General features: G+C 48.6%; 1 protein-coding gene across 1 annotated transcript; it reads left to right on the top strand.

Moving 5' to 3' along the window:
- The first annotated feature begins 5011 nt into the window (after window positions 1-5011).
- LOC144783865 (olfactory receptor 1f45-like) lies at window positions 5012-5944 on the top strand. Its single transcript, XM_078662612.1, has one exon. The coding sequence runs from the start codon at window positions 5012-5014 to the stop codon at window positions 5942-5944; it is 933 nt and encodes a 310-aa protein (XP_078518738.1).
- The last annotated feature ends 15494 nt before the right edge of the window (window positions 5945-21438 follow it).

The following is a 21438-nucleotide window of genomic DNA, read 5'->3' as shown; positions in this document are numbered from 1 at the left end:
CACCACCGGGTGAAAACTGCACACTATAGTTCAAGCTGCAGAGGCACTAGTACTATGCTGTCCTTATACCACCACTAGTTGCAAGCTTCAGGCACTCAAGGGGTCTGGCTGAGGACTGGCTAGTTCCACCTGTCTTCTACATTACCACAGAGTGGCAGCATCTCAGCGGCTCATTGTACCACCATGCCTTCGCCCATGATTATATCAATAGCGTGCAAACCTCGCAGACTAAAGGGAAATGGCTGTGCATAGCCTCACAACTGGTCCATAAATAATAGATGTCAGATACCTGCTGAGGCCAAGACTTCCTCACATTTTTAATCAGGATGCATCACTTATTTGGCCTCAAAGGATAGCTTATCTCCAGGAAGGTATTCATTTCTGTACAAAAACTAATCAGACCACAATGCAGGCAACCTTGACCCATGAAACAAAAGAGCCTACGTTGATGCTAGGTAGGTACAAGTGTGTCTGCACTAGGAAAGAGCATATCTATTGAAAATATGGCATCCTTCTCCTCTCTAGTTCATTCTACCTCATTTACTGTGCTGCGTTGCATGAAATGTTAGTAGATATACAATTAAGGGTATACTTCTGGATGAATAGCATGAAAAAAGGGTAGTCCCTGAAGGCAAATGTGATTGTTCTTCTTCATAATTTGATGGTGAGCTGTGTACGAATCACTAATATATGTGGTTCAATTAGTACTCCAGGGTAAACAAGGTAAAGACTGGGTGAACCTTTATTTTGCTCTTATAAGGGGGCTCCCTCTTTAACACACCAGTTTTTTTGTTCTTATTTAAAAAGGAGCTTCCCTGCCTTCTTATACACTCACCCTCTCCCCAGTCTTCCATGCCCATTGTGTTGCTCCCACATCTGCTTTACTCATGTTTCTTCACATATCCTCCACCCCATCCACAACATTCACCATTATCTATGGGCACCCCTTTGCCCTTCTTAACACGTCCTATTTTTTTTTCCTGTGTCAACCTTCTTTTTAAGTTCTGGGTTGCTGAAGACATACAGAAAGACAATCACAACCATTTTTGAAAATGAAAATCTATCTCTTAAACAAAAACATCAGGGCCTAGATTAAGTGAAATGTTTCATCATAATGTGCCAATTTTTTGTCATAGCCAAGAAGCAAAATTGTGGTTGAAACTTACAAAGCAAGGCAAGGGCTAATTTGCATTGCTCTGTGTGCCATTATAAAAAATGTAACGCAATGTAGTGCCTTGCGTCGAGTTGGGTAGCGTCACATGGATCGAGCTTGTGTGTTCCCATGCATCCACTGATGTATTTTGAAATGATGCCTAACCAAGAGAGGCATAACAGGAAGTATATCTTATTTTCTCCACGGTTCTTCCTCTTTCCATGTGTGCTGCAATACCTCTGGGGATTGCTTTTGTACAGGAAGTTATCCCTTCCTGTACATAAAAAATCTTGACCACAATGCAGGCACCCTTGTGCTATGATGCATGGTTGCCTGTGTTGGCTCTAGGCACCCACAAGTGTGCCAGTGCAGTAAGAAAGATGAACAGCACCATATCTTTGTAAACATGGCCCTATTCGGGGCTCGGTTCAACACTATCTCGTTCACACACCGCAGAGCACAACTTGCCTTGAATGACATTCCATAGGTCTGTTTGTGTCAGACTGACTTGCCAGACTTAACTTCAAAATGACAGATTAAACAAATGTAGCAGCTAGGGCTACAGCGGAGGTGCATCCATACTACACATATAACAAACTATTTACATGAGCAAAGAAATTCAGATAGACTATCAGCGGTCATGTGCTATTTTTCTGACGTTAAGATGGAAGGGACACTACACCATTAAATCATGCAAGATGCATTTCAATGCAGTTCAGATTTATTTAGGCTCAATGGCCATAAAAGCACATAAAACATATTGTTCAACATAAAGCATAAATAGTCACAAGCATAAATATAATTAAAACCAGATCATTACAATTCTGACAATGGTCATTAAAGTTCTAAATACAGAAGATTTTAAATGATTAAAAAACTGTTATTTAATAGGTGCAGTATAGCAGAGGACGAGGAAAGATAGAAGGAAAGCCAAGCATTAAGATCCAGGACTGGGCGTAGGTAATACAGCGTACCACACCTCTACATCAACCATAGGTAGTTCCCAGGTGGTATGCATTAGTTTGCCCTAATTTTCCACATAGCCAATAAATAACGAGTTAGTGCAAAAATCAATGTCTTAATGAGATCAGATCTAAGTATTCTCAAGCCAACATTATATTCTCTGGTGCCTAGAGAACAGCACAGCGGTAATATCTAACATCGCCTGCTGCTCTCATATACAGGGCAGAAAAACAAAAAGTGATCTAATGTCTCCTTGGGAGCACCACATGCCGGGCACCACCTCTCATCCGTGAAGATAGCGAAGATAGCAGATGATCGAAAAAAGATGCATCGCGGAACACGTAACTACATTGACCACAGTCCTTAGGGGCGATACCGCTGGTGTGTGAGTAGTGTGCGACCCCACCCCCAATTGTAATGTTAAAGCTCCCTCGAGCAGTTTGCTGACGAGCCTGGGACCCCGCACCTGCGCGCCTAAGTGGTATTAAGCCTGGCAGATATTTGGCAGCCACCGGCAACCCCAGAACACGGCCTGTCCCTGCTGATGAGGGGTGATACCCCGAAACACATGTCCAGGGATGGCGAAGATAGCGAAGATAGCAGATAATCGAAAGAAGATGCATCGCGGAACACGTAACTACATTGACCACAGTCCTTAGGGGCGATACCGCTGGTGTGTGAGTAGTGTGCGACCCCACCCCCAATTGTAACCACCTCTCATCCGCACTGGGTAGTAGCCCATCTTGCTGTAAAAGACCGTAGTGTAACTGCAAGAAGAAGCGCCTGGCCAACGGAGGTTTAATCTCATCCATCACATTGTCTCTGCTATGAAAATCCATAACTGCAAGAAATGCATTGGTCAAAGAACCTCCACTTTCCTGAGAATTTACTGCAAGGTCTATGTGCTGCCAATAGGCTTTTCAATGGTGTTTCTAGAGATCCCCACCGACTCATTTGGGGTGCTTCACAGGGTTGCAAACCCAATTTCTCTCAGAATGGACCTCAAATACCTGATCCAAGGAATTCTACCAGAGCCTGACATGCTAATGATCTCTACCAGGCCTTCCTGGTGGAGTAGGAGCTCTTTCAGGACAAGATGGGGCGTACACCAATTTTGGCTGATAATAGTCTCATCCCAAGGTCAAGTCTAAAGGGAAGTAATGGGGTACTTACGGGAACACCTACTGATTGCCTGATAAACCCATTTTCAACTAGATCAAGCATAGTCGCTCCACATGGCCCCACAACTCTGCACCATACGAAGTGGACCCCAGAGCATATGATTGGTAAACTTTCGGGACCGGGCTTCCTAGTTGAAACTGCGATTTATATGCCATCTTAGAAGTGCCCCCACAATTTGCTCTAGTTTAAGCCTATGCTGGGAGATGTGAGCCTGCCACCCCATGTGTTCAGTGACTGTAATACCCAAGTACCTAAAAGAAAGTACTCTTCAAGGGAATACCCTGCTAGAACTGCATTGGCCCTGGTTGGGTGCCCTGCATTTAAAACCAGGTACTTTGTGTTGCTTAGATTCATTTTCAGTCCCCTATCTTTACGGTATTGTTCAAAGCGATCCAGGAGCTTTTGTAAGCCCTGAGGTTAAGATGGCAGGGAGACTGCACCGTTAAATCATGCAAGATGCAAAGTGCTTCATCTGCATCAACACCAGCCCAAAGACAAGCAGTGGACGTATGTTTTTCACATGTTGCTTGCCAGAAGCCTACTCAAAACTGCAATACAAAATGTAACGCCCCACCTGAATACACCACAAATACCTCCCTCAATCCACAGGTTTTTTTCTATATCCAAAGCAGTCAGGTTCAACTGCAGTTATTATTATTAAACCACAAATTTACACATGATTTCAAAATATCTCCCACCCCTAGGTTTAATATCGATAAAGTGTAGTCTTCTGAGTTAGTGCCTCCATGATTTAATCCACGTAGTGGGTGAGTGTCAATAGAGTAAATGCCCCATGAGGAGTTAGTGCATCTAGTATGCAGTGCAATGTAGTATTCTGATCATCATATAGTGTTTGTGTCCATAGACTGCACTATAAGATAATGGATATGTTGTCCATAGAGTGTATTATTGAGTGCTAAGATCCCTAGGAGTATCAGTGCCAATGATGCTGATGGTGGGTTAGCATATCATGAAAACAACGAAATGTGTTGAGTTAGTGTCCATAGATGCGTTCTTCTTGGTCCCTATCACTAGAAGTTACAAAGAAGCAAACATGCATGCTGCAGCGGATGTATGACATTACAACGCATGCTTTTACCACCCATGCTTTTACATCGCAACTTTTACAACGCATGCCTTTACAACGCATAGTGTTGAGGGGTGCTGGATAGTGAATAGTTGAATTTACTATTCCAACTCCAGTCCCCGTGGATAGTAGGGAAGGAGTTGGATAGTAAATTAAATCTATTCCCTATCCTAGAGCGCCCCCCAGCGCAATGCGTTGTAATGGTTTGCGTTGTAAAAGTTGCGATGTAAAAGCACTGCGTGGTAAAAGTTGCGTTGTAAAGGATGTTTCCCTGCTGCAGCACCAATGAAATTCCAGATGAAACATTTTCTAAGGGTGCAACCCTCAATCTATGATACCCCAGAATACATCTCTCACATCTAATCTCAGTTGCAAAGTGGATTCATTTATTTAACATGCATTATGCAGGTTAAACTTCCATCAGTCACATCTTTAATATTGAGGCTGATACACAGAATCTCTAATACTCTACGTGGTCCACTCAGTTATTGATTTGATTATTAATTTGGGCCGCCATCATGTGTACTGCACACTTAAAAAAATATATATATTCAACCAAAAGTGTACTCTTCTGTCTAATTATTTAACCTTTTGATTGTGCCTTGCAGAGGTAGTCCTGGAAGACAATGGAAAAACAGAACTGGACTTTAGTGAAAGAATTTCTCCTTCTTGGATTTTCAGACCATCCGGAGTATGGGTCTTTGCTTTTTGCACTTTTCCTGACTGTTTACACCATGACAATATTGGGAAATCTCATCATAATGTTTATCATTTGTACAGACTCGCATCTTCATACTCCCATGTATTTCTTTCTTGGGAACCTCTCTTTCATCGACATATTTCTCTCCTCAGTTACTATCCCAAAACTGCTTGCCACCCTCATCTCAGACAACAAGACCATTACATTCCATGCATGTTTTACTCAACTGTACTGTTTCATCTCTGCAGGAAACATGGAGAACCTTTTGCTAGCTGTCATGGCCATTGACCGCTATGTGGCAATCTGTGATCCTCTTCGCTATAATGTGGTGATGAGTTGGCAAGTGTGTCTTCGGATGGTGGCCGGCTCATGGATGCTGGTTAGCTTACATTCATTGCTACACACTGTGCTCACTGCTCATCTATTGTTCTGTGAATCCAATCTCGTCCGCCATTTTTTTTGTGAGATGACACCCCTCTTGGCGCTATCTTGCTCCCCAACCAGAACCAATCAGCTGGTGATCTTTACTGAGGGGTCCTTTTCTTTGGCTCTCCCATTCTTGCTTATTTTGTTTTCCTACTTTCTCATATTGTCATCTGTACTGAGAATCCACTCTTTGAATGGGAAATTCCAGACTATGTCGACCTGTGCATCCCACCTGACCTCAGTGCTGTTGTTCTATGGGACACTATTCTCCATCTACTTCAAGCCTTCTTCATCGCATTCTCTTGACCAGGACCGCATAGTGAGCATTGTGTACACAGTCATCACCCCTATGATTAATCCATTCATATACAGTCTGCGAAATAAAGACTTGAAGGCAGCATTGAGGAGAGTGATCCACAGCAACATTCATTAAAAGAGGAACATATTCACAAAGCACCTAATGCACTTTGGGCTCCTCATGCTTAAAGTGCAGCCCCCATCAAGTTTAACACAAGCATGTGTGTTGGACCCGACCTCGTGGCGTGGTTCACCTCTGTCCCTCCACACCCTGTGAGCGTAGGCCTGTACCCCAAGTCCCCTGCGCAGCCACCCCGTTAGGGTAGCCTGCAACCCGAGCCTGGTCGTCCTACCCAGTGACGCCTAGATCCCCCGAGAACCTTGACCAGGCCTGCCTTTCCCGCTCCTCGCCCAGCTCCGAGCGCCTAACCATGCATGCCCCACAAGGCCCGGACGCCATCTTCCCTTCTCGACATCCCTGTCTCCCTAGGCCTAGCGTGACCCCGGCCCCAGCGAAACCCAGACTCCAAAGGCGCGCCAGTCCCGGCTGGGGGGTAAAGAGCTCCCGAGTGAGATAAGCCAGGGAGTATCGATGGCACCTCCGGCCTCCCCTGAGGGGCTGGTTTCTGTCACACCTTTGGCCCTCCCCTGTGGGCCAGTTTCGATCACCCCTCTGGCCTCCCCGAGGGCTGGCTCCAGACCCGCTGGGCGTCTGGGAATTCCCGGACCCATCTTTTCAAAGGGATCAAAGAGCCAACCGCCGGACCTCGCCAACAACCAGCCCCCAGGGCCGGAGACCTCTGCCTGCGAGGGTCCGGAGATCAAAGAGTAGAAGGACTATAACTGGGCCCGCCTGACAGCTAGCGGGCAGTTGTATCTTGGACCTGAAGCCCTGCTGACCTGATCGCGGCTGACCCTAAGAAGAACTCATCTTGAATCGCTGAGCCCTGCTGACGCTGTCGCAGCTCCTTCTTCGCCTTAAGGAACTGAACCACCGGAGCCCTGCTGACGCTGTCGCGGCTCGACCTCCAAGACCATCGGAGCCCTGCTGACCCTGTCGCGGCTCGACCTCTAAGACCATCGGAGCCCTGCTGACGTTGTCGCGGCTCGAGATGAACTGGCAACCATCCGAGCCCGGCTGACGCTGTCGCGGCTCGACCTCTAAGACCATCCGAGCCCTGCTGACGCTGTCGCGGCTCTCACGAACCTGCCCGATCGAGCCCTGCTGACCTCGTCGTGGCTCGAGGAGTACTCTGGTCCGGCTGGACCATCTAGACCACCATCACGACCGAGCCGACTCGACGAAGGTGAGGCAGCCAGTACGACCACCATCCCGTACCCCCCGGCTCGAGGATTGAGAGCTGTGCGTAGGGTACGCCTCGTACTGACCCAGAGACGAAAAGACTGTCCCGCTTCCCCCTTCCCGAATCCTCAGAGACTTTGTGGTCCTTTGGCCACTGTGTATATAAGAGTGCTTCCTTCGTTTATTGCTTATATAAAGAACTTGTTCCTAAAATCCAACGGTGTAGTGTCTGTTCGTAGTGTGGTGTGAGCTCAGTGTGTACGATCACAGACCCCAAAGTCCTCCCCGGTGAGGACCTCACAATCAAGACTCGGCAAGTTCTGTGGGAGAGGTGGATCTTGGGGTGTCTGGGTGAGCACAACCTCGCCCTCGGAGATCGCCCCTTCTAACATTGGTGGCAGCGTTGCGATAAGAACCTACGTCTGGGGATCGTACAGTACTGACACACTACCCGAACAAAGAGCAGCCATGAGCGTCACGACCGACAAGGCCACCTTCCAGATGGAGCTTCTGGGAGACTATTCACACCGTGAGCTCAAGCAATTCTGCAAAGATCTCCATATCCCGTCAACGGGATTAAACACCAAAGAGGACTTTCAACAAGCTCTCACAGCCTGGGTGGAGACCGGAGCCCAACCTCCAGCACCGACAGAAGCCGATAGAGGGGGAGCACCACTGATCGAAACCCACGCCCCAGAGCAAGAAAGAGCAGAGTCCCCGACGCGGACTCACAGCCCGGAGAGAGGTCTGTCTCGAGAAGAGATGACCGACCGAGAACGCAACCGAAACCACGAGCTAGAACTAGCCCGTTTGAAAATAGAAGGAGAACTCAAGCTGGCCGAGAAGAAGCTAGCCATCGAGCAGCTGCGGCTGCAGGGAGAACTGGAGGAGAAGAAACTCCAGAGAGAACACGACGGAAAGAAGCTCCAGCTGAAGCACGAGCGCAGCGTATTGGAAATAGAACTAAAGGCCCGGAACGAAGGCAACAAGACAGCAGCGACCCGAGAGTCTGTTCCCCCAGTGGAACCCAAGGTCCACATCCCCAAGGATGTGGTCAAAGAATATTATAAAAACGATGACATCCAGCAATGGTTCAAGGCCTACGAGGTAGCTATGACCTCACACCGAGTTCCGCAGAAAGATTGGGGAGCCGGGCTGTGGGGTCGATTCCTGAGTGAGGGGAGAGACACCCTACTCGACCTACCGTCTGCTGAACAGACCTCCTACAGCCACATGAAAGAGGCCCTCCTCACAAGGTAAGGGCTCACTCCAGAAATGTACCGCCAACGCTTCAGAGAATGCAAGAAGATCCCCGGCACCACGTGGGTAGAATATGTCAATTTCTACAGCCGGGCCCTGGAAGGGTGGATCAAGGGCAGCAAAGTATCCACCTTCGAGGGGCTCATCGACCTCATTGCGTATGAGCACTTGTCCCTGAATTGCTTTGTGGAACTCCGACAGCACCTCCTGGACAGCAAGTTGGCTGACCCCCGGAAGCTGGCTGTCGAGGCCGATCGCTGGGTGAGCACCAGAGTCCCCCAGGGGCCCGGGGGAGATTCTGGCTGAAATGAACAGGGATCGTCCCACCAGAGGGGAGGGGGGAATCAGAATAGACAGAGCGGTTCCCAGGTAGGGTCCCCGCGCAGTCCCCCCAGAAACCAGCCAGGTACCTCGCCTCCCACAGCGCGCGCAGGGTTTCCCCCAGCTAAGCCAGGGCCCCGGGTCAGCCAAGCCTGCTACCATTGCCAGAAACCCGGGCACTATGCCAATGACCCCCGCTGCCCCTTGTTCCAGAAGCCTGCCGCTGCAGGGCCCCCAGTGCGCCACATCACCTCAGTAGCCCTAGAAGAGGAGGGAGAGGAAGAGTTCGAGGGAGCTGAACCCGCAGCTATGATGTTAGTCTCCCTGGGTGATAGGGAGATGGTCCCCGGAGCTCCCCTACCCGACAACACAGAGAAGTACCGGCAGCAAGTGACTGTCAATGGCCATCACATAGGGGCGCTCCGAGACACTGGGGCCAGTATCACCGCCGTCAAACGGCACCTCGTCACCGAAGCCCAGATTGTTCCCCACATCTCCTGCAGGGTGATCGCAGCCGATAACTCCGTCCGCACCTGCCGGATAGCTCAAGTCCCGTTCGAGTGGGGGGGCGTCGCTGGAGAGTTACGAGTGGCAGTCCGCTCCGACATGCCTGTGGACTGCCTGCTCGGCAACGATCTAGAGAGCTCCCCATGGCAGCGGGTTGAGAAAAGGACCCACTTAGAGATGGTGGGCCTACCCGAGTGGGCCTGTGTGAATACCCGGTCGATGACCGCCCGAAGGGCCACCCCCGAAGAGGCGACCTTAGAGGCAGCACCGGTGACCCCCGAGGACCCCGAGGTGCCTGAACCCTTTGAGACCCCTGAGCTATTCCCGGGGAGAGCTTCCCCCCCAACGCAGGGCCCCTCGGCCCCGACGTCGAACCGACCCCGAGCTTGGACGACCTTCCTGAGCTGGCCCAATGGCGCCAGGAAGGGGGACCGTCCCGAGAAGAGTTCTGCCTGGAGCAGACATCCTGTCCTTCCCTGGTGGGGCCGCGGCAGCAGGCCGCCGCCCAGGCCGCCGGTGACCAGTCCGGCTCCCACTTTATCTATTGGGAAAACGGCCTATTATACAGCGAGCAAAAGTCCGCCGAGCTAGGGTCCGGCCGAGTGCTGGTGGTCCCCCTAGGCTTCCGCGGCTTCCTCCTGAACCTTGCCCATGACGTGCCATTGGCGGGACAGTTGGGACAAGACAAAACGTACCAGCGCCTGGTCACCCACTTCTACTGGCCGGGCATGCGCTCCGATGTGGAGGCCCACTGTAAGTCCTGCCCCACTTGTCAGTCCAGCGGAAAGAGCGGAGGGAAGCGCAAGGCTCCTCTCCAACCCTTCCCCGTGGTCAGTACCCCCTTTGAGAGGGTGGGAATCGACATTGTGGGCCCACTCGACCCCCGGACCTCCTTGGGGCACCGCTTTATCCTGGTGCTGGTAGACCATGCCACCCGATACCCCGAAGCCGTTCCCCTCCGAACGGTGACCGCCCCCGTAGTAGGGCGGGCCCTCATGGCCATCTTCTCCCGGGTGGGATTCCCTCGAGAAGTCGTCAGTGACCGAGGGACCAACTTCATCTCGAAATACATGAAGTCCCTTTGGTAACAATGTGGGGTGACGTACAAGTTCACCACCCCATACCACCCCCAGGGTAACGGTCTAGTGGAACGCTTCAACCGGACCCTCAAGGGAATGATCATGGGACTCGAAGAGCCCCTGAGGCGTAAGTGGGACGTCCTCCTTCCCTGTCTCCTCTTCGCATACCGCGAAGTCCCCCAGAAGTCCCTGGGGTTCAGCCCCTTCGAGCTGTTCTACGGGCACCCCGCCCGGGGACCCCTCACCCTGGTCAAGGAAGGGTGGGAGACGGCGGCCCCGGAGCCCCCTCCCGATGTGTTTCGATACATTTTGGCCCTCCAGAACCAGACGAGGAAGTTCCGAGAGCTGGCCGAGGCAAACCTCGAAGCCAGCCAAGAAGAAATGAAACGGTGGTGTGACCAAAATGCCACTCTGGTCGAGTTTCAGCCCGGACAGCAGGTCTGGGTTATGGCCCCCGTAGAGCCCTGTGCCCTGCAAGACAAGTGGACAGGCCCCTTCAAGGTGGTAGAGCGCAAGAGTCAGGTGACCTACCTCATCGATGTAGAGTCCCCCAGGAACCCCTTGCAGGTCCTTCACGTGAACCGCCTCAAGCCCCACTTCGCCCAGTCCGAGTTGAGCTTGCTCCTCGCCACGGACGATGGGGAAGAAGAAGAAACGGAGCCTCTCCCCGATCTCCTGTGCGTGAAAGAAAAAGTTGGCTCCGTAGAGGGGGTGAGTCTCTCCTCCTCCCTCTCTCACGAGCAGCGCGAGGACTGTCGCCAGTTACTGGGACAGTTCTCGGACCTCTTCTCCCTCACCCCCGGCGTCACCAACTGGTGCGTCCACGATGTGGACACCGGGGACAGCCCACCGGTACGGCACAGAGCCTACCGCGTCCCTGACCGAGTCAGGGCCTGTATCAAGGCCGAGGTATCAAAGATGCTAGCTCTCGGGGTGGTCGAAGCCTCTGACAGCCCATGGGCTAGTCCCGTGGTCCTGGTTCCGAAGGCGGCCGCCCCCGGTGCTGTTCCCGAGCTGAGGTTCTGCGTTGACTCCCGCGGGCTCAACGCAGTCACCAGAACCGATGCTCATCCCATCCCCCGAGCCGACGAGCTTATCGATCGCCTCGGGGCTGCTCGCTTCCTTAGCACGTTCGACCTGACCAGTGGATACTGGCAGATCGCCCTCACCGAGGGAGCTAAGGAAAGATCCGCTTTTTCCACCCCGGATGGTCACTACCATTTCTGGGTGATGCCCTTCGGGATGAAGAACTCCCCCGCCACCTTCCAGAGGCTGGTGAACCAGGTACTGGCTGGATTGGAGGAGTTCAGCGCTGCGTATCTGGACGATATCGCAGTGTACAGTTCCCACTGGCCCGAGCACCTCCAGCACCTCTGGGCGGTGCTGTCGGCCCTGAGAAGGGCCGGTCTCACCATCAAGGCAAGCAAGTGCCAGATCGGACAAGGGTCCGTATTCTACCTCGGGCACCAGGTCGGAAGCGGCCTCGTAGCCCCCCTCCAGCCCAAGATCGATGCCATCATGGCCTGGGAGGCCCCCACGACCCAGACGGAAGTGCGGGCATTTCTAGGGCTCACGGGGTACTACCGCCAGTTCATCAAGAGTTACGGCAGCATCGTAGCCCCCCTCACGGAGTTAACCTCCAAAAACCAGCCGAAGAAAGTCAGCTGGACCTCCGCCTGCCAAGAGGCGTTCGAAACTTTAAAAGACGCCATGTGCACTGCCCCCATCCTACAGGCCCCCGACTACTCACGAGAGTTTGTAGTCCAGACGGACGCGTCCGAGCATGGCATCGGAGCAGTCCTGTCCCAGGTGAACGAGAACGGCCTAGACCAACCCGTGGCATTCATTAGCCGGAGGCTACTCCCTCGAGAACAAAGGTGGAGCACCATCGAGCGGGAGGCCTTCGCGGTAGTTTGGGCCCTGAAGAAGCTGAGGCCCTACCTGTTCGGTACTCACTTCCGGGTCCAGACCGACCACCGACCTCTCCGGTGGCTAATGCAGATGAGAGGGGAGAATCCCAAATTGCTGCGCTGGTCCATCTCCCTCCAGGGGATGGACTTCACTGTCGAACACCGGCCTGGCTCTGACCACGCCAACGCAGACGGCCTGTCCCGATTCTTCCGCCTCAGCGAAGAGAACCCCCAAGAGGATGGGTAGTTCTCCCCGCTTTCAGCTGGGGGGGACGCGTGTTGGACCCGGCCTCGTGGCGTGGTTCACCTCTGTCCCTCCACACCCTGTGAGCGTAGGCCTGTACCCCGAGTCCCCTGCGCAGCCACCCCGTTAGGGTAGCCTGCAACCCGAGCCTGGTCGTCCTACCCAGTGACACCTAGATCCCCCGAGAACCTTGACCAGGCCTGCCTTTCCCGCTCCTCGCCCGGCTCCGAGCGCCTAACCATGCATGCCCCACAAGGCCCGGACGCCATCTTCCCTTCCCAACATCCCTGTCTCCCTAGGCCTAGCGTGACCCCGGCCCCAGCGAAACCCAGACTCCAAAGGCGCGCCAGTCCCGGCTGGGGAGTAAAGAGCTCCCGAGTGAGATAAGCCAGGGAGTATCGATGGCACCTCGGGCCTCCCCTGTGGGCCAGTTTCGATCACCCCTCTGGCCTCCCCGAGGGCTGGCTCCAGACCCGCTGGGCGTCTGGGAATTCCCGGACCCATCTTTTCAAAGGGATCAAAGAGCCAACCGCCGGACCTCGCCAACGACCAGCCCCCAGGGCCGGAGACCTCTGCCTGCGAGGGTCCGGAGATCAAAGAGTAGAAGGACTATAACTGGGCCCGCCTGACAGCTAGCGGGCAGTTGTATCTTGGACCTGAAGCCCTGCTGACCTGATCGCGGCTGACCCTAAGAAGAACTCATCTTGAATCGCTGAGCCCTGCTGACGCTGTTGCGGCTCCTTCTTCGCCTTAAGGAACTGAACCACCGGAGCCCTGCTGACGCTGTCGCGGCTCGACCTCCAAGACCATCGGAGCCCTGCTGACCCTGTCGCGGCTCGACCTCTAAGACCATCGGAGCCCTGCTGACGTTGTCGCGGCTCGAGCTGAACTGGCAACCGTCCGAGCCAGGCTGACGCTGTCGCGGCTCGACCTCTAAGACCATCCGAGCCCTGCTGACGCTGTCGCGGCTCTCACGAACCCCGCCCGATCGAGCCCTGCTGACCTCGTCGCGGCTCGAGGAGTACTCTGGTCCGGCTGGACCATCGAGACCACCATCACGACCGAGCCGACTCGACGAAGGTGAGGCAGCCAGTACGACCACCATCCCGTACCCCCCGGCTCGAGGATTGAGAGCTGTGCGTAGGGTACGCCTCGTACTGACCCAGAGACGAAAAGACTGTCCCGCTTCCCCCTTCCCGAATCCTCAGAGACTTTGTGGTCCTTTGGCCACTGTGTATATAAGAGTGCTTCCTTCGTTTATTGCTTATATAAAGAACTTGTTCCTAAAATCCAACGGTGTAGTGTCTGTTCGTAGTGTGGTGTGAGCTAAGTGTGTACGATCACAGACCCCAAAGTCCTCCCCGGTGAGGACCTCACAATCAAGACTCGGCAAGTTCTGTGGGAGAGGTGGATCTTGGGGTGTCTGGGTGAGCACAACCTGGCCCTCGGAGATCGCCCCTTCTAACAATGTGGATCAGGAGAACAAGCTCATGAGGCCAACTCCTGCTTGTGGACCATGAAATCATCAACATTCTCACTCAAATGATAAGAAAAATGTTTTTATAAAACCTCCTTAATAATGCAATCCAAAGTAGGAGACAACCAAATTATGCACATTTGTGTTTATCATATTACTTTAGGGGACATCGAGGCGCGGTTTTGGATTATATATTTTACATCCCTCCATTCTTGAGGTGGTCACATACATTGATTTATACATTGGTCTAGATGGATCCTACTATTCTTTAACAATAATCCTTAATTGTGTTCAGATCAATAATGCATTTGAAAAAGTGTTATTTGAGTTAGCGGTTCAGGGAGAGAAAGGACCATGGCCTGGTACCTAGGGCTCCGAAGGCACTATTGACAATGCTCTCACGCTAAATTGGGTGGATTGACATTTTTGAGAGGTTCCTTAGTGGTCAATAAGGTATATTACCAGAGTATCGAGTCATAAATAGCGACATACAAAATATGTTGACCACAATATTGTCTGCCTGAATATCATGAAGCAAAGTAAATATATGTTGGCATAGGTTTACTATAATTAACTCCACATTTTTGTACCTTGATGATATACATGGTGTAAAGGCACGCAGATATGAAATTTAGAATAGTATATCTATATTGGCTAGGCCTCTTCCTTACCTTCACAATATTCTGGTTGTAGAGTGTTTGACAATGCATATCAATATTTTATTACTTAACATCCTGATAATCAAATGATAATATGGGATAACAAGCTCAGAGGGTATACTGTGGGGGAATCAATGTTTACAACGCAACTTTTACAATGCACTACCATTACAACAAAACTTTTACAATGCAACATCCATTACATCGCATCCCATTACAACGCAACCAATACAACGCATGACACTACAACGCATACCACTACAACGCATGTCATTACAACGCATACCATTACAATGCATAACATTACAACGTATAACATTACAACGCATAGTACCCTTACTCTATCTAACACTAACCCTACTGTTGCACCCCCTGGAGTTAGAATAGTAATTGTACCCTACACTATCCAACACTTACCCTACTGTTGCACCCCCCTGGAGTTAGAATAGTCATTTTTAACCCTACACTATCCAATACTTACCATACATGCAATGTAATGTTATGTGTTGTAATGGTATGCGTTGTAAAGGTAGCATGCGTTGTAATGGAATGCGTTGTAAAGGTAGTTTTAAAAAATTTGTTGTAATGGTATGCGTTGTAATGGAATGCGTTGTAATGGATGTTGCATTGTAAAAAATGCGTTGTAAAGGTATGCGTTGTAAAAGTATGCATTGTAACTTCATACACCCTACTGTGGCAGACCTAGTTTCAGGAATAGCTTGGCAGGGAAGACTGATTCTGCAAATTGCAGACCTATTCCTCTCATTCAGTTACCCAGTAAAGTCACTGAGATGTTAGTCAGTAGCAATGTAGTTAGCGGATACCCTCAATCCAATGACTTGTTAAACCGATGGCAGCCCATTTTGAAGCAAATAGACTACTTTAGATCTAGCATCGGATGACATCAGAGGCTTTGTGAATCCGGGGGATCCTGCTGCCCTTGTGATATTGGATCTGTCAGCAACCTTGGACGCGGTGGATCTTCACACTCTACTGTGCAATACTTAGGTCTCCAGCACAGTGGGCCAGGTTCTTACCTGTTTTAATTCCATCCTTGAAAACAACCCAGGTTGTATCAATTCACTCCTTTACATTCAAATGAATGACCCATCAGCTGTGGAGTCTTTCACGCTCCAACTTATCACTCATTCTGTTCAGCATCTACCTTCACCCTCTCATAACACTGATCAAGTATTTTGAATGTTCAATAAGATCTTACACAACAATATGCAGATCCTTTGAGGACTTGAACACGGCATGGTGCCTGATTGACAAAGAGCCTCCGAAGTCGCGGTGGAGGCTCCGTACACGTGGTGGAATCTCCACAATGAGAAACTGCAGTGCAGACCTTTGCCACAAGTGCGGAGTCTCCATCACGACGGTGGAGCCTCGGTCACGACTGCGGAGGCTCTTTGTGAATTAGGCCCATGATTAGCACCTCGATCGCTCCCATGAAACACACAGCATCAATTCCAGGGTGGACAAATAGCAACTTTACTCAAATTAATGCCAGTAAAACAGACCTTTTACTGGTAAACTCATCATCGGACGGATGACAAACTATGACCTCATAGACTTTTTGCTGCTCCTTCTCTTGTGGCTAAAGTAAAATATTTGATTCTTAATGAAATAATTCGATTATTTACTTTAATCCCCAAAATGTATTGTATTTTATAATGGCCTACAAAACCCTACCTTACACAAAATCCAAAAGATATGGACTTTTGCAGTTAGGGTTGCAACAGGGCTCAAGAAAAGTGACCCTATTGTACAGGCCTGGAAAAGCCTTCTTGGGTTCCTGTTAAACACTGGATAAAACTTCTAGACCCTGACTCTGAGGCACAAGGTCTGTTACTAGAGATGAGGAATATTCACTACCTTCCTTCACTCATAATTATAATCTGCTAGAACTCTCTTTTTGACAAGTTCGACCTGTTTGGAAAAGCTCCTAAATATACATTTTCTATGAAACTCTCATCTTGTTCTATTCATGCCACTCTGTCCTTTTCATTTTTCCACTTGATAGTTTGTAGCACCAAGATGCCTGGGCAATGTAAATGTGTTTTTACTTACATGGCAAGCGTTTCACCAAAATAGGTCCCTATGCACTCGAATCCACAATGTGTTGTCACGCCAAATTCACCAGGCAGCCACCTGTCCAGGCAAAAAACTTTATAAACTTGTCTCTCCTCTAAGAGGAGGTAGGAAGAGCATTCAGTCGTGTGGGCTACACCAAGAGATGCGTGGAAGTTTTTGTGGTTTGGCACACCAGAGGCTTTGATTCCTACTATCACAAGTTGTGCTTTATGTACGTATGTACCCATTTTATTGTTTGCATTTTCATGATAGGTAAAGGCCCCATTTAAAATTGCTACTTACCTTATATAAATTTGTACTAATTTTCATATAAGAATATGTGCTACATGTATTATGTGTTTAGTTATTATGCTTCTAGTTCACATGTTCATCCATTCATGCATTGTGTGATAATTGGAGAAAGACAAAAGGGTTTCAAAGTGAATATGTAAGTACATTTATATGCTTTTCTCTCCACCTTACATCATGAATCACAAGGATTCGTTTCTCATAATAACACTGAAAAATGATATAAATAAGCCTGAATAGCTCTCTCTTTGAAGATAAGCTTAGTTTGATCATGTTTTCTATGGGTCGAAGATGCACATTGTCACAGACAGAATGTAGCATTGCGGTCAGGCATCAAACTGCTAGTACTCCGAGATCAGGTATGCACCATTACTGTCTAAACAATTCCTCTTAGAATGGCAGACTTTTGATGCCAATGTTTTCATTAGCTAGGACACCCTACAAAGATAACTATTACAATGTAAAGTTGCCTGCATTTGTAATTTTTACATTCTGTTCATACCTTCTTACTACAGTAATGTTTATTTGTGCATTGCTTGTACCCCTTATTAAACTTGGCTTTAACTAAAGCCTGAAAAAGAACTGTATATTTGTTGTATATGTTTACTTTGATGAACTGGTAGCAATAACTCACAACAAATAAATCAAATACCTGTATTGTCTCTGACAGTATTGGTACATGCTTAGTACACATTTTCTCCAGGTGTGCTTGAGAGAAATATGTGGGTCACAATTACTGTTTTCACCACTCGTGTTGGTTAGTCTACTTGTAATAACAGAGGGGCATGGGGAATCTAAGATATGCCCAGGATCGATCACAGTTCAGGAATATTATCTTAAAATAATATTTTGTGATGTTGTTATACATTTTGTTTTGTACTTTGCTAGTATTTCTCTTATAATTATCACAGTTCAAGTTGGGCCCTAGTTTTAGCAGAAATGTATTGCAATATTTAAGAGTATAATATTCTCCACTAATATATCTGCTTGAGGTATGTGTACTGTTTTGGTGAGTCCAATATAGAGCGTGCACAATCCTCAAGCACATTCGAAATGTGTCCAGACCACATGGAGGTCAGTGATACACATACCCATTTCCCCTTGCTCCTGTAAGGCATTGCTATAGCCAAATCTCTGGTGGCTGGGGAAATATTATGAAATGAGGCAGTTATGCAGCAGGTGAAAAATTGTGGTTAGAACAAATGCACTCCATTTACCACTGAAGACTTGGATTAACACCAAGGAAAGGGTATTTCGCGACATTACGTCTTCTGTATTTTCTGGATTGAAAAATCCACTATCATTATGGTTATTCCAAACAGAAATGCCATTTATACACTGTTTCTACACAAATAATTTTTTTTTTTGTGGAGAAAATCGTTTCCCTGACTCATTTGAAATCGAATGCAGTTCCTCCCATGATCTCTCCCCAGCTATGCCAACCTTTGTTGTTGTACACTTATAGGTTTTTCGACCTGCAACCCATTTTTAAATATTACAAAATTATGACTTTTTAGGAATTCCCAAATTGTACATACCAGTTTACCATGCCCATAAGCTTCAGTCCGCTTTTGCCTCCTCTTTCTTGAATTGACACCATCAGTGTATGTGGGAAAGTCTGTTTTCCATTGACATGTGGTGCCAGTATAGCAGATGCAAGAAGGGGTCTGAGGAAGCAAGGCTGGATTTTCGGCTAAACTTCTAATTTGGAGCGGCAACAGTAAGGTTTTTAAACTCACACCACAGAGAACTGCACTATCTCTCTCTCAAAATAATGGCTTTGTTCCATCTTCAACAGTGATAGGCATTGAACAATAAATTGCACAGGAAGCAAAACTTAATAGGCAGCCTGTCACTTTCAACACACGATATGAGAAATTAGTAATATTAACAAGTCCTTATGACAGTGATTGAGCAAAAAATGCTCATCCGCTTTCTGCTATACTTCTATGAAAGTGGGAACTGTTCACCCACTCACAATTCTAAGTTCTCTCTGACCAAGGATGGGGAGCTCCACAGAGTACTCAGAGGAGTGTTGTGCAACCATAGATGATGTTTGCCTGACAACCAGCTTCCTACAGATGAGGGGACATCACATTGAGTCGTATCTTATGGAAGAGCGATTTCCCTGTCCTGGAATAGCTGAAGGTAATGACCCACCAGAAACTCGCAACATCATGACTGGTGTGCTCGTGGTTAAAAGTCCAATCTCTTTCAGTTTAGGAAAGAGCTGAAAACAAACCTCTTCCAAGAACACTTCACCTTGTCTTGCAAGATATTCCTCTTCCCATTGCCAAATCCAGTCAGCAAGCGATCAGTGACTGTAATCCTTGCCTTTGATCTTGTCAGCGCCGTTGTCCATCATGAGATTTATGCTACAGAAATAACCACATATATTCCTGCCAAATTAGTGCAGGAAATTTAAAGCAATCCCACAAGATCCATGTTCCGACAGCTATTTCTGAGCTGGATCTGGCTGACCCAGTGAAATGTGCTGAATTTGTCCTACTGGAATATCCCGATACAGGACATACTGCAGCAGCGGCCACCGGTTGTCTGCTTTCTGTTTGGAGTAGCAGCATGTAGGCGGGAGGGGTCTTTCTAATTTTCACTTCCTGCTGGTTCTAAAATAAGGCCTGATTTAAAGAGCCCTAATTTCTTTGGAATATCATCCTGGCTGGGATCCATCTGGAACCTACCACCTAAAAGCCATTACAATGTAAGGAAACAAAGGCATGCAGTTTATCACTTCAGTGCTTTAGAGACACTTTGATTTGAAGACAGGGTTTTATCTTTGCTCAATACCCCTATGTAAGAGATGTGCATGCACTGTAAGAATCCCTGATGTATCTGTGTGAATGACTAATTATACAAATAACAGTTTAGATGACTCTAACTCTTATTTTTGACAGCACTATTCATCTTAGTTTAGAGTATCAGAGCACTTTACATCACATGCCTGATCTAACATCCTTGCCCCCATATGTGTAGGCATTATACATTAAGAGTGCATGGTCAGGAGAAACACAAAGTCAGGATATTGCAGTCAAGGCGTGGCTACGGCGCCGTTCGAGATGGCCACCTAGTGCACCGGGACAGCCTTCGGTATTTCTCCCAGCTTCCTGCCTTCCCCGTCGCTGCAGGGCAACAGGAAAAATTGTCGGACTGCGAGCGGCATAATTTGGAGGAATTTTCAGACTCCGGTGACTTCAGAGCGCTGACCTGCGGCCGAGACCCGTTTCCCTTCACGAAACGGGCCGCCGCCATTTCGCGCTCTTTCTTTGACGACGCCACCGGGGGCTCCACGCTGTGAGGGTCGATGCCTGGGACCGTTTCAAGCGATATTCAGCGTTGGTGAGAACTGTATACACCGTGCCCATGACTTTCGGGCTTGTGTATTTATAAATATTTTACACACAATTATGACGTCTTACTGAAGCAGGTGCCAATGTCACTCAGTGAAACTTCCTGTCATGACCTGCATTAATCTTTACAGCATTAATACTTGAAATAACTGCAGTCATAAAACATTTATCACTACATTAGCAGTTTATCAATGCTGTTTCCTGGAATGAGCCACCGCCTCGTGACCATATTCAGTATGATGCTTTCTGACTTGGGAGGTTATTACTTCTTCATTCCTTCATGCGTTGCTGACCTTTTTCAAGTGAGTTGATTTTGTTACCGTGCCATAACATGAAGGAGTGCCTTTTTTCTGCTTGTTTTCTGTACATTATTTGAATGTTGGGCTGCAGAGGCTCCCTGCATTTACCACATATCATCGCAGCTGTTTGTTCTCTGCCTGGCTACTTTATCGTTATATTTGAAGTGATTTTTCTGCTGTCCTGCCACCTATGTACCAGCACTGCAGTAAAACTGTGGTATATACGCCATATTTACTTTGCGCTGCCTTTATTAACTTTCAACTACGTCCTCAACTGATGCCAATGTTTGTTTCATTTATTACCACATTTGACTGCCCATTGCACAATGTCGCTGCTCTCAGTTTCCCGCTTCGCAACTACTTCTTTCTTTCTTCTGCCTCCAACTGATACTTACCACTTCTGCTGATAACGGAGAGTTCTTCATTCATTCATTAATACTCCCTCCTCTTCTATAGCAATTTCCTGTGACTGTTGCTGCTATAGTAGCTCTACCTCTGCTGACTAATACTTGGATCCTTGCTACTCAATACAGGAATACTGGTTGTTTGGACTCTCACTCACTCATAACCCAAGACTGCTGAGCTTTGTTCATGTGTAAGCACCTCTAAGTGTCTACTTCACGCGCCCTTCAGGAACTTATTCGTACTTTGTGCATATGGTCAAATTGTGCAAGCCAAAATTCATTTGTTTTCCCTCCAAGTCTCTTCCAACGTCATCCTCGGCACAATTGTGTATTCCTGCTTCAACACCAATAATGGCTGGCTCGGCTCCTCACCGTTCTTCAGTCACACAGGCTGTCTCAAATAAGTCTTCACCTCCT

The sequence above is a fragment of the Lissotriton helveticus genome, chromosome 10, assembly GCF_964261635.1.
Source record: "Lissotriton helveticus chromosome 10, aLisHel1.1, whole genome shotgun sequence".
NCBI lineage: Eukaryota > Metazoa > Chordata > Amphibia > Caudata > Salamandridae > Lissotriton > Lissotriton helveticus.
Note: the sequence above shows the minus strand (reverse complement) of the source record. Positions and strands in the feature narration are given on the sequence as shown.